This window comes from Tachypleus tridentatus, chromosome 9 (genome assembly GCF_004210375.1).
Source record: "Tachypleus tridentatus isolate NWPU-2018 chromosome 9, ASM421037v1, whole genome shotgun sequence".
In the NCBI taxonomy this organism is placed as follows: domain Eukaryota; kingdom Metazoa; phylum Arthropoda; class Merostomata; order Xiphosura; family Limulidae; genus Tachypleus; species Tachypleus tridentatus.
Window position 1 is genome coordinate 61,087,439 of NC_134833.1, and position 14,590 is coordinate 61,102,028.

At 33.3% G+C, this 14,590-nt stretch overlaps 1 protein-coding gene across 5 annotated transcripts in view; it reads right to left on the reverse strand.

Annotated features, from left to right (window-relative positions):
- The window catches only part of LOC143225304 (uncharacterized), a 520,157-nt gene extending 508,841 nt beyond the window's left edge, over positions 1-11,316 (reverse strand). For 2 of the 5 annotated variants that reach the window (XM_076454450.1, XM_076454449.1), the window contains exons 1-3: positions 10,242-10,358; positions 9,702-9,781; positions 8,745-8,849 (exon numbers count right to left, since the gene is read on the reverse strand). In XM_076454450.1, coding sequence (XP_076310565.1) covers positions 8,745-8,849; positions 9,702-9,781; positions 10,242-10,332 — 276 coding nt within the window. In that variant the 5' untranslated portion in view covers positions 10,333-10,358. Of the gene's footprint in view, positions 1-7,364; positions 7,503-8,539; positions 8,850-9,701; positions 9,782-10,241; positions 10,359-11,114 lie in introns of those variants that run through there. The other 3 variants (XM_076454453.1, XM_076454451.1, XM_076454448.1) reach the window with 3 other exon arrangements.
- Between the last annotated feature and the right edge of the window lie 3,274 nt (positions 11,317-14,590).

Consider the following 14,590-nt stretch of genomic DNA (forward strand, 5'->3'; position numbering starts at 1 on the left):
AGTACGTTGGTTGTCGAAAGGAAATGTTATTAATCGTGTCTTTAAAATGAAAGATGAAATAAAGCTATTCCTGGAGACTCAAGAAAGGAAAGATCTTGTAGCTCACTTCGAAGATGAAGCATGGAATAAAAGGGTTGCGTACCTAGCCGACATTTTTTACCAGCTGAACAAGCTCAATTTGAAGCTTCAAGGAAGGTAAACACATTTTATCCTTTTTGAAGATAGTCTTCGGGCCTATGTTTCCAAACTGCAGAACTGGCGTCGGAAAACAAATCTTGGAAACATCGCTATGTTTGAATAACTTTGTGAAGTGACGGATGAGTCTCAGATCCAACTGGATCAGTTCCTCAAGGATGAGATTACCGAACATCTTCAATCTCTAGAAAAGGAAGTCGAGCGTTACTTCCCTGAGCTATCACAGGAACAGGAGACCCTGGAAAGGAACCCATTTTGTACTGAACTTGATGTATCCAGCATCCCATATGATATCGAAGATGAATTTCTGGATCTAAGGAACGACTCTTCAGCTCGTGATCTCTTCAAGGTGAAATCCGTCACTCACTTCTGGTGCGCTATGTATCAGTCATACTACAAAGTCAGCATGATAGCTTTACGTGTCCTTGTGTGAGGCAGGATTTTCCACTCTTGTCAATATAAAAACAAAGAATAGGAACAGATTGGATGTTGGAGATGACATGAGACTGGCTCTAACAAACGCTCGGCCACGAAGTTCAAAGCTTGCTGCTAAAATGCAACATCAGGCATCTCACTAGCTGGGTTGGATAGCTGTTCAAACCTATGTTAATATTATTTTAAGAAATATATGTTCTTTTTTGTGAATTCAGGTTGGACCAATGTGATTTAATTTGCTAATAAATAATTACAGAATTTTTAAATATTTTTTTTAGATGTTTCTTTCCCTCTTCTTCACAGAAAATAAAAGAAAAATTAAGCTGCTGATAGTAAGCCCTAAGTAGAGGGTCACATGGGTTTCAAACTTTAAGGTAAGGGGTTGCGAGTGCCAAAAGGTTGGGAACCCCTGCTCTAGTCTTACACTGCTAAATTAGGGATGGCTAGCACAGATAACACTCGAGTAGCTTTGTGCGAAATTCAAGACAAACAAACAAATCATTTATCGCATGGGTAAAGTTATACACTAATTGTTTCACTAAATTATAGTCAAAACCAAACATTTCCCACACAAAAGAGAATAAACATGTTTTCGTTTAAATACTTATGACCGTTACGGAGCAGCATAGATTTGAGGATTCTGGATGACCTATCAATGAAGAGCCGCCATTCTTTCAAGTTACAGGCAATTCCAGTTGCCTCGCACAAACTGGATACATTGTGGCAGAAGCAGAGCCCATCTTGACGAGCGAAGAAGCTTTAAAGTTGTTGGTGACACCTTCTCTGACTTGCGACTTGCACACTTTTATCTAACAAATCCCTCTCCCTGAGCCCAGATGTCAAAAGCTTGTTTTGTATAGTTCACTTTGGTTTGCTCTCTTCCAGTAGGTTTGAAATATCTTTATTTATACAGTTAAACTAGTCCTACCATATGACAAGTCATTCTTAGTATACATAGCTCAGGCCTTAACCCTTACGTATAGACTAAACAACCCATGAAGGATATTACTTATTAATTTCTAGCTTATACAAGGTCGTATTTGACAATGTTATACTGGCAGCAAAAAGGTTTGTTTGTTTGAATGTCGCACAAAGCCACTCGAGGGTTATCTATCTGTGCTAGCTGTTCCTAATTTAGCAGTGTAAGACTAGAGGGAAGACAGCTAGTCATCACCACCCACAGCCAACTCTTGGGATACTCTTTTACCAACGAATAGTGGGATTGACCGTCACATTATAACACCCTCACAGCTGAAACGGCGAGCTTGTTTGGCGTGACGGAGATGCGAACCCGCGACCCTTAACACGCTTGGCCATGCCGGGCCTAGCAAAAAGGATATAACCGATTTTTAGAATAAAAAGTAAAATAAAGGAAACTGGAAGAAAGATGAAAATATAAACAAAATTTCATCATGTCTCTGTGGTAAATAACGTTAGAGAAGTTCAAGAATAAGTGCAAAAGAAAAGATAGATGTAGTATTTTTAAAGCAACTTGAACCACACTAGGCACAAAGTACGCTCATCCAGAATTGCAATTGGATACTAGATACCAAATGAATGGAAGTGAGAAGTGAAGATAATAAAATGGTGACAACAAGATGTTCATAGTAAGAGCCATTCCTCTGAAAACCCCAAAGAATTAAAAAAGTGAAGAGTCCAGAATCTAAATTTTCAAAACATAATAGACGAACAACTATACACTGTTGACTTGTGTCCAAAGCAAACAGATCAAATCTTGGAAAACAAAATCTTCATGGAATAGTGCTCCACAATCAAGAGAAGGAAGGAAATATGAAATGTTTTTGATAAAAGATTATAACAAGCTTAAAAAATGTTAACAGATTAAGGATGTACAAAAAGATAAACTTTGTTCCTTGAGACCCAGTGTTGAAAATGGATCAGACACCGAGAACTTTATCCAAATAGAAGAGAAACAGTGGAAAAATGTTTTCATAGGATTGGTATATGTCAAACGTAAAGTATGAGGAGTGTTTTGCTCCCCACAGATATGTAACACATTTGTAAGCAGTAGGTGCACACATGCTCCAAACAGATGCAAACCCAAGCAAGTTGTGGTGGAAGAGGAACTTTCAGGGTCAGCTGGGTTTGTACAAGCACTCACAACTGTAAAAAAGTTGAAAATAAGACAATATGTCCGTAAAGATACCTGCACTTACAGAAAAGAAAACACTGAAGGATAAATGTATGGCTATATCCAAGGGAAATGAGATATTCAAAAGAAACAGTTCCAGAAAAAAGACTTGTGCAGAAAGTGAAGAATAAGGGAGAACGCTGGTATCCAAGTCACCATTTCAAGAACTAATTAAGTAGGCTAAGAGAAATACCCCTTAGTGATGGAAATACAGGGTTTGATATTGGTACCAAAATGAAAAGCCAAAACAAGCATTTTAAATAACATGACCCCCCAAATGAGAAGGGAGGCTACAACTGTAAGAGACAACAAGAGGAAAACTTCCCTGGAGTAGTGAAAAGAAATGAAGAAAAAAATTAAGCTATAGCCAACTCAAAGAAAAACTGTGAAACCAAAATTTTTACCACTGTATATGAGCCAAAGAAAAGCAGCAGATAAATCAAGATGTAGTGAAAGTATTGCTTCCCTTAATTAATTGTAGATGACTGGAAAGAGTGAGAAACAGTCTATTAAAACCCAAAGCAACATCAGAGTCGAGTAAAATGGGATAAATTGACTTTTTATTTTGAGCTTCCCATCTATGTGGGAATAAAACATGACAAGAGTATACATAAAAAACTGGTGAAGGATGAGGTGCAGTAGAGTAAAAGAGGTGCCTCTATAAAAACACGTGAGGAACGAAACAGGATGTAGCAAAAGTGTTCCATCAAAGGACAAAGTTCCCACATGACTGCAGCAACGGATTGAATTCAGATATGAATTTCCTCCATCATTTATGTCAACCAGTCCTTAATTAAAGATAATAACAAGAAAACAATGAAAAGATGAAAGTTGACCTGTAAGATCATATACAATGAAGAAACCAAGCGGGAACCTTTGGTCCTTAAAAGAAGTAAACAAAGTGAAACTAAATGACTGACAAAGAGCTATATTGGTCCAAACAGCAATTTAAAATGAAATACTCAAAACACATCACAAAAGAAGAAGTTAAAGAGATACAGGGAAATAAAAGAAATAAATGGAAATAACCTGACAAATCCACACTAAAAATAGTGAAATCAAGGTAAATGTAAAAAAAAAAAAATAAACTGAGGTCAAGGTGATATAAAGTTGTGTGTAAATTGCCCCAGTACAGCTGATAATGTCACGATAGAAAACCCCCAAATAAATATAGAAGTCATGTTACAAATAAAAGTTTTAAACGAAAACATGTTCATTCTATTTTCTGTGGGAAATGTTTGGTTTTGACTATAATTTAGTGAAACAATTAGTGTATAACTTTACCCCTACGATAAAAAAATTGTTCTTTTGTTTTGAATTTCGCACAAAGCTACTCGAGAGTTATCTGTGCTAGCCGTCCCTAATTTATTAGTGTGAGACTAGAGGAAAGGCAGCTAGCCATCTCCACCCACTGCTAAATCTTGGGCTACTCTTTTACCAACGAATATTGTGATTGACCGTCACAATATAACGCCCCCACGGCTGAAAGGGCGAGCATGTTTGGAGCGTCGGGGATACGAACCCGAGATCTTCTGATTACGAGTCGCACGCCTTAACACGCTTGGACAGGCCACGCCCCGATAAATAAACACATATATTTATACTCACAATAACAATGAGAACTACCCTATTATTCATTTTGGAACCAATTTTTCTACTACTAAATAACCTTTTCAGGTTCTTATTGATAAGATTCAAGAAAAATAAATGTACTTAGAACTCGGTTCAGATCTATTATGTATCTAAATTGGTTTAAACTTTTTTAGAAATTTAGTGCTTTGTTATTGTTGTGTAAAATGCCAAGATTTCAATAAAAAATTATTTTTATGAGCTAGTGCACGTGTTCTGCCTTATTTTTTGTGCTCCAGCTGTTAACGTTACATCCGTCGTGAAACACACATTGGAGATGTAAACCTCTTTTAACAGGCCCTAACGTATCTACTTTTTCATTAATCCCAGAGATACCATATGGGGACAGAGTAGCTACAAAAACGGAGTAACAACATTTAGTATTATACCTTCGCTTGTTTCTGTATATTTTTATCTTTACCTGCAACATATGTTCTTAAATGTGTGTTGTGCAAGTCCCATCTATAATCGAAATTTTCAGAATGTTCGTGTGCATAAGGGTCAAGAACGTACTACAAGATTTGTGTGCAATACTAATGATTGACAGTATTGTACAGAGCTTTAGTAAAGGTTTTAAGAGTGTTGTGTGATTTGTATAAAAAGGGACAAGCCGAGACCCGGGATCTCTGAGAATATTATTGGACAGCTACAGTCGGTACGCCACAGGCCGAAGAAGCTATAATTGTGATTATCGTTTATTAAAACTACAGAATAAGGCCAGGAGTGTTACAGATTTCGAACATTAGAAACCGTTCATTTCAAATAAATTACTTTAGAAGTTGTTATTCCGACGAGTGCATTAAATATCTTCTCCGGAAGAAAAGTGCTTGTAAGGATGTGTGGCTAGCCAAGAAAAACGTGTTTAAGTGACGTGACCAGTATTATCTCAAAATTAATTTTCTCAGTGTGAACCTGAATCGTTGATAAAATATTTGTTTCAAGACTCAATGTTGTCTGTAAGTTTGTAAAACTGTTATATATCGTTTTGATAACTATTAGTAGAAACAGTTATTATAAATTCTTCAGTTTTGTTGTTTGTTTATGAAAAATGTATTTGTTTTATAAAAAAAAGGAAATAGTGTGTCTCAATCTTGAGAAAAGTAACATACATTTTTTACATATTGACATTTAATTAATTACATAGCTCAAATTAAAATTCCAGCTATTTGAAGTATTAGTGCGTAACGTACATAATATAATGAATAAACACATCCGAAATAAAGTATAATACATAACACCCCTACCAAAAATAACAAACATAGTGTAACAAACTGTGCTGGAAGTAATTTATGCATAAATTGCATTCCACAGTCCACATTACATTGGAAAAATCCAATGTAATTAATCATGAAGAGGTAGGAACTTTATGCAACATAACTGGAACTGTAAATATAAGCCAAAAACAGCTACCAAAAAAGTTGCAACTAATCCATACAACTCATCCAGTAATACAGTCGTACTATACGATTACGAGCAAATTGAATTAAAGCAGTAAATATCATGAACAATATAATCCCTATTTGAAAAGATAAAATCATACACTTATTAAAACATTTTGTTGTGTTTTTGTGTAAATATATGGATCGTTATGAAGTAGAAATATCAATATCATATCTTTACAAGCCTACATTTAATAGTGCTACTAATTTACTACAATTTCTACCAGAAGTAAATCCAGTGCTATCAGTAATATCAGATTCTGTTTCTCCTGATTCAATTATACAGTCATATACTTGGAATAAGTATTTTTGTTATAGTATAAACGTTTACAAAAATTGCAAAATTCTTAAATAAAATATTTTCCATGTGCAGTAAATGCCATGACTTCAAATACATTAAGTCGAAATAGTATAGGCACATGGAAGTCATCAGACGAGCACTATAATACTCTACACTGTAAACCAGTAAACAAGGAACCTGTGGAAGTGGATCGGAACTTAAGTACGTGTCCAATACGAGGGACGGTCAGGTGCTCGACAGACCTTTCTCAGCAAGTTGTTTCCTCACACGGATTCTTTGGTAGTTGCTTTTTCTTTGCGTGATATTAACTTATGGACAATTGTAAGCGCATATTGTAATTTGTATACTCCATCCAGCTGTGTCCGTTTATTCGTTGTTACTATCTTGAACACTTATGTCAGAGTTTACTTTTGTGAGATTGCACATACAGTCCTGGGGCCCAGAATGTCCAGGTGGTTAAGGCACTCGACTCGTAATGTGAGGGTCGCGCGTTCGAATTCCTATCACATCAAACATAGATAATATGATTCAATCTCAGCATAATTCATACAGTCGCATTTTTGTTTTCATTTCACTTCATATCTGCTGCTTATAAGATTGAGATACTTTTAAACTTTATAACGACAATAACCATGCAGAAAAAATTGCATATATACAAGAGTGTTGCACCAACCACTGTGCTGAAAACGTTGCACCTTTATTAGTACAAACAGACTATATTTGAGATTTAACGAAACTTTTGTAGTACAGTTTAGTTTCGTGTTCTAAATGACTTAATTACAAATAATTTAATTATTTTACTTATTTCTTATGTAAATGGACAATACTTCCATGCACAAAAATTTATTTCGCGCAAAGCTACTAGTCGTCTTTAATTTAGCAGTGTTATCACTACCCACCGTCAACTCTTGAGCTACTCTTGTACGAAATTAATAAGTATATTCGTGTATGTATAAAAAATTAATTTTTTTCAATTTTTTTAGCACATGAAAGTGATGACTTTTCTTCATTGAATTTTATGAGAATAATTAAGAATAATGTTTTTTTCAGTTTATAAAATATAATGACTGGATTTTCTCCGTTTTAACAAGACACTGAAGAAACAACATGTATTAAATTTGATCATGAAAATCACACGGTACCCTTTGTTCCAGTACAAACTAAAAGTGATATTTAACAAATCAATACAAACTTAACAGTATTGTTCCTTTGATAGTTTTATTTTCAAGATAAAGGTTTTTGAGAGTTAAACATATTCCAAAGAAAAGGAAACAACGACAGATTCAAATTATTGTATTATAGGTAATATGTAGAAGATGATCCTCATCAACTGTTAAGTGATTGGTTGAAGCTGTAAATAAAAATAACATTGAAACTATTAGGTATTATTGTCAATACACATCGAATTAAATCCAATAACATTTCGTATAATATATTTGTCACATTAATTAATACCAAATGTGGTAGAAAAATCATTAAATTCTGATCATTGTTCTAAAATGGTGACAAAACTTGGTTATTTTTGGATTGAAAACCTCATATATCTTACTTAGCTGGTACTCAGGGAAATGAAAAGTTTAAAATATTTTCTTGTATAATAGAAGTTAGTTTTTCTCTTTAGATTAAATGAAATTTATCTATTTGCAGATATTTGTTTTTTTCCTTTTTTAGATTTCATCAGATTATATGTTTGTACCACATAATAGTTTATAGATATTGTATTTCATTTTGTAGTACAACCCACGTGAAGTTCTGCATATTTCTCACCGACACACATTTTCATTTCTTACACCGTTATATAAACAGGATTTAATGTCACTTGAGATTTTTCAAGACTGAAACCTTGAAGAATAAAATCTTCAACAAATATGAAAGGCGTTTGTTTAAAGCCTTAAAGTATATTGTAGTTTTAGGGTGAGTATAGATCACATAACTCAAATCTCCTATAATTTATTGCAATTTCAATCAGTTGGTTCGTTTCACATACATAGTTATGGAATTACATATACATAAACATGGAGTCGTGCAGAACAATTAAGTATAATTAGAAAAAAATCAACGTCAAAGAGACGTTTCGAAAGCTGAAAAACACTAGTGATTTTAAAACTTTTCTTTGACTGATAAGATATGAGTGTTTGTGTTTTAGACGTCTCACAGAGAAGTCTTCAAATAAAGGAATTGTACATGGACTTTCGGATTTATAAGTTAAATAATTATGAAATACAAGTTTTATACAATTTAAAATTAAACTAAATTGGATAGAGTATTGAGATTGTTTCGTAAAACAAGGTGGTCTGAAATAGAAAAGAAATGGGCCTGAGTTCAGATTTGAATCTAAGCCAACATCTACACTGATGTCGGTAACAATGTTTTTAGACTCTGTAGTAAGTCGTATAAAATATATTTAAATTGCTGAGACCTCATTTCTTTGTCAATTGTTCTATAATCTCGTGATGATATATAATAACTAGTTTCTGTAGAGTAGGGAAATAAAATAATTTTGTTGCCGCAGTAGTTCTTCGTACAAACAGAAATAAATTTTGATTACGAAAGCAGAAATTAAGTACAAAATTTCATTATATTTAATTATCACCTGCACATCCGCTTCTCTTTCTTCACGACACATTTCATTCAAGAACTCGTCCAAGCTATCTGTAGGAAATTCTGCTTTTTCACATTTTCGAATTGCATCTGGAAGCTTGAGATGAAAAATAAATTCTGTTACTTCAGCTTTAATGTTACTTTCCATAACTTCGTTTTGTGATATTTAATCGTAAACGTACGTTTATGTGTGAAAAGCAGTATCATTGTTCTTAATTTTATTATATCTATTTTCAAACATGCTTCTCCTCTGGTTCCTTTACAATCAAATTGAAATCTTTATTTTGACATGAACTCAGGATATGCAACATTTTTGAAACAGAGACAAATAATGGAAAATATATATATAGCAAGGAAAGTAAGGCAAAATTAATATTATATTATTTCAATTTATAGTACAAACTAATATTTGAACTATATTTGTAATATGATGAAATATGATGTATTTTAAAGAAAGAAATACTTCTTTCACCAACCTTAATATTTATTAAATATCAGTTAAAACTGGAAGTTTTTCTTACTGTCTGTAAAAAATTCAAGTTTTGAATAAGTTATGAATACTTTTTATAATGTTGAAAAACGGAATTATCGGTAAATAATTTACTATCATATTTGAATACTGTTGTTTCAATGTGTGTTTGATTTTCTTATATCCACATCGCGCTATATGCTTAGACCACCGAATGGAATCGAACCCCTGATTTTAGCATTCTAATCTGAAGACATACCGCTGTTCTAGCGTGAGGCTGTTGTTTAAATTCTTGAATCTTAACATTTACTCTTACTGTGTTAAACTAAAATTCTATATAAATGTAATTTTAATTACAATTCGTACACCAAGAAGCTCTTTACTGAAGAGGAAATCTACTGTTTACAGTAATAAAACATTGTTTCTAAAACTATAATGAATTAATAAAAACTGATTAATAATAATATTCCAAACACTTACCCAATCTGCCCTTTCACCAAAAATTTTTGTATCGCACTCTTTTACCTCATTCATTTTTCCAGGATTCTCTTTATTCAGCTCTACATGGAAAGTTACGTGTTTGAGTTACCTTAGGAAGGTATTTTTCTCATTTCACATACTAGTTTACGACAAAATACTTTATTAAATGAAAAGAAGTTACATTCTTTTACCCCAACAATAGATCAGAACATTTAGACGTGAATAGAAGTGTGAAACTTTAATGAAATTATTCCAGACATTCATGTATAACTTTGTTGAAATATTATCTTGAAGAAATTTTAATGTGACCCTTGACTATTTGAAGCCATCAGAGAGTGTGATGTTATTAACTAAAGAATTTTAGTATATTTCTTATGCATAGTATGTTTATGTGAAAATAAGGAAGTTTGCTTTAATGGTATTTTATTCTTGTTTTCTATTGCTTATTTCTCTAACTGTCAAAACAAAAAGAGAACACTTATTCCAGTAATACTATTAATTAATACAGTAAATAGTAATAAATTTTGAAAATGAACTTACTACACAGCAGTTTCCACGCTATATCTATGGCGTTTCCTTTGGCCATCGTCCAGCTTATGAGCACAACAACAGCTGCAAATAGAACTTTCATTTTGAGGATGTTACTGTTTTCACAAATATTTCACCTTGGGAATCCTTTTTATCACTTATTTCAGCCAATGGTTTAAATTAATTTGTATTTATTTTAAACATAATCACTTAACTCGTGTTTTCACCAATCATTGTAAACCTCTTTCCGGATTGGTAAGAACCAATAATACAGTGATCATCTAAAACACAAGAGACTTCATTTTATAAAATAAAGTCTCATGACTCACATCTATTCGTTTACGGTTTCATTCCTTGTGAAAAAATTCACTGTATTGCAGCAAGTTATACATATTAGACCCTTAATACATTTATTTCCTTGAAAGTACTAACACGTATGACAAGTTTTTATAATACTATAGATATAAATAAACAGTTGATTTATCTTTTTTGCGATTCTCATGAATTTCCTTGTGTGTTTTACAAACACACTTTACGATTAATACTGTTCAAGTTTTTGAATCACCGTTTCTCTCTTCAATTCCATTACTCCTTCTCTTTCTTGCTGTTCCTATTTGCCAAAGATGTTTAACATTAAATGCAAATAATGAAACATGGATATTTAAATCATCTAATGTTGAACACGCTATAAACATTGGACATACCGTTATGTCAAAAGGAATATGATGAAAGTTTATAATATGGAACGTTATTGAACTATAACAAAAATTATGTAATATAGGTTTGTATTTAATTTTCTAATAAATGTGACATCAACGATGGAATGTATAAATAACAACAGTTATTCCCGCGTGTTATATTGTAATACGATCGATAATACTTTACCTCTACTACAAAGTTTCAAATCTTCTGATTCAATAAATTTGTTTACTTATTTGTTCCGTTATACAGATTACGTATAAATTTTCATATTCATTTTTACCCAGTATAGAAGTATTTGGCTATTATTTAAGTTCAGTTATCAAGTCTTTAATCAATACTTAAAAACGTAAAACGTTTAATGAGGCAGTGCTTGTTTAAAGTTATAATAGTTCACATGCATTTCCAAAACATGCCCATTGTGTTTGTTCTGTTAAATGTGGCACGCAGGTGCTCGTGTGCTTAATGTGTGGAAACAGTACTGGTAAAATTAGCTACATTTCTAAAACATAGATAAACAGTTGCAAATATATGGTTTTATTCTTTACTTTACCTATATCTGCTCTAGTCGTCCCTAATTTAGCAGTATTAGACTACATTACCACCCACCGCCAACTCTTTTATGAACAAATAGTTAGGCTTATCACTACCTTATAAATCCCAACGGCTGAAACGGCGAACATGAATATAATGAATGAATATAATAAGCAAGAAATAGCGTCCTATCCGAATCCAGAATAGTGTCTCAAGTTCATGTTTATTTACTCTTGGTTTAAAATAAAGTAAATCTTGATGTTGCATTCCTGTTCATATATACAAAATTGTGAAGAATTTTGGTGCTTTGTTGCAAAAATTCGGCGTTATTTTAACAAGGCATAAGATGCATATTTTATGAAAAGTTATAAATTCTCTATCTGTATGAGTATTTGGGTATTGATGGTTGTTTACCGAGGAGGTTGAAGTTTCTTAAACCTCTTCCACCAGATTTTGGTTTATTTATTTATTTTTCTATATTTTTTCAACATTTAAGCATATTTATATATGGCACACGAGGGCACGAGTAACCCGCACTTACTCAGATCCATTTCAGGTCAATGTCTATGCTCGATCTACATAAACAATTGTTGCAAAAAGTTATAAATATAAGACGTGTTGTTTGTTTTTTTGTATTTCGCGCAAATGTGCGTTAGCCGTTCCTTATTTAGCAGTGTAAAACTGGAAGGAAAGCAACTAGTTATCACCATCCACCACCATCTCGTAGGCTACTTTTTACCGATGAATCGGAAGATTGATCGTCACTTTATAATCCCCTCACAGCTTAAAGGGCGAAGATGTTTGGTGTGACAGGGAATGGAACCCGCGAGTCTCAGATTACAAATCGAACGCCTTAACCCACCTGACCATGCCGGATCCGTAACATTTGGATGCAGTAATCAAATGAAGTCGACCACCAAATGTTTTTTTCGGATTTTTATAAAAAATTAAGAATTTTTTGAACGATATTTCAATTGTTGACAATTGTTCTAAATTTTATTTTCATAAAGTGAGTCCCCCGCTAGTGCAGCGATAAGTATACGGATTTACAAAGCTAAAATTAAAGGTTTTATTCCACGCGGTGGGCTCAACAGATTGCGCAATGTGGCTTTGCTATAAGAAAACACACACGCAAAAATTTAATCGTTATTTTTTGTATTCAGACAAAATTACTTTTTCGTATAGATATCTCATTTATATTTTCAAATCACTTTAAGAAGAATTTTAGTCTCTTGTATTCGATGTGTTTGATAATTGTTTTATTGAAATAGAATCATTTCTTTCTAACGATGCACCAAACTTATGCAACAAAGTGCCGAAGTTTTTTCATCAATGTATTATTTTGTCACCTTGAAAAATAAAAACAATAAAGGTGCAGTATGGTCAGGTGGTTAAGTCGTGCACTGCTAAATTAGGGACGCCTAACGCAGTTTGTCCTTGTGTTGTTTTGGCGAATTTCAAAAACAATCAAATAAGCACGTTTCTATTGTTGCTAGGGGAGGAAGAGTCAGAAACTGTATGAACACGGAAAGGAAAAAAATATTTGAGAAATTCATAAGTGATATTTATAAAGAAAGAGAGAGAAAGGATTTTTCATTTTTGGAAACTAACACAAGAAGGCAGTATAATGAAATTAATTATATAGAATACGTTCACAAACTGCATTTCAAAAAGTTTCGCGTTAATTCCAAGGTAATAAAATTTTATTAATAACCATACGAACCTTTAAAATAATAATTAGTACAACACTTTTGTAAATATGTTCAATTCTATTGCTAAGGAAAAACTGTTTCTTCTCGGAAAATAATGTGTGTTTTTTTAATAGCAAAGCAACATCGGGCTATCTGAGGAGCCCATAGAGGAGAATCGAAACCTGATTTTAGTGTTGTAAATCCGTAGATTTACCGTTGTTCTAGTGGGGAGCACGAAAAATAATGCAAAATTGTTAAAACGTATAAATGTATTTACATAAAATGCTGGCCAAAATCGTAAGACCAACGAACATAAAGAAAAATAAATATGCATTTTGCGTTGTTAGACTCAACCATTTATTTGAGTATAGTTTCGAAAACAAGAAAATAGAAATAGAAATAAAAAACTTTTTTGGCATTTAATAGTGAAAATATAAACACTATGAAATTATCTTAAATACTATCTGGTCAAAAGTTTAAGACCATACTCAAACGAAGCGTTAATTGGAAAACACGTAACGAAATTAGGTCGTTTGTGTTTAAGTGTTAGCGTTGTCAACATCTCCTACTGACAACTCCTATGTTATATTGGGTAAAAGCATGGCAAAGTTTAAAAAGTTGACAGAGTCTGAACGTGACAAAAGCAAAGTCTCTCTGAACGTGCCATCGCTTGTGAGATTGGAAGTAGTTAGACTGCTGTTGCAAATTTCTTAAAAGACCCTGAGGGATACGGAACGAGAATTCTAAGTGGTTGGTACAAAAAAATTTTGCCGGCATTGAGCAGTAGAATTCAACGGGTTGTCCGTTAAGACACCAGCCAATCGTCGAACCATATTAAGGCCCTTAAGGACGCAAGAACAATAAGATGGCATCTACGAGAGAAAGGTTTAAAAACCGTAAACGTCTTCAAAGGCCAGGGTTTCTTCCTTTCCACGAAACAGCTCGCTTAAAGTTTGTTGAGAAGCACCAAACATGGGATGTAGAAAAGTGGAAAAGGTTTTGTTCTCTGATGAGAAGAAATTCAAACTGGATGGTTCAGATGGTTTTCAACGTTATTGGCACGAAAAGTATATCCTATCATAGACATCTTTTAAACGACACAGTGAAGGAGGTTCCATTATGATCTGGGGAGCTTTCTCCTTCCATGGAACAATGGAACTACAGGTTATACAGGGGCGACAAACAGCATTTGGCTATATTGGAATGTTGGAGAGTACATCCTTATTGACTGAAGGCCCTTGCTTGTGTAAAAATGACTGGATCTTTCAGCAGGACATCGTTGAAATCCATAATGCCCGCAGGACAAAGGATTTTCTTATGGCGAATAACGTGATTCTTTTGGAACATGCAGATTGTTCGATTGAATAGAACCCCATTGAAAATGTTTGGGAGGAGAATGGATAGGAAAGTCTTTAGAAATGGACGTCAATTACAAAT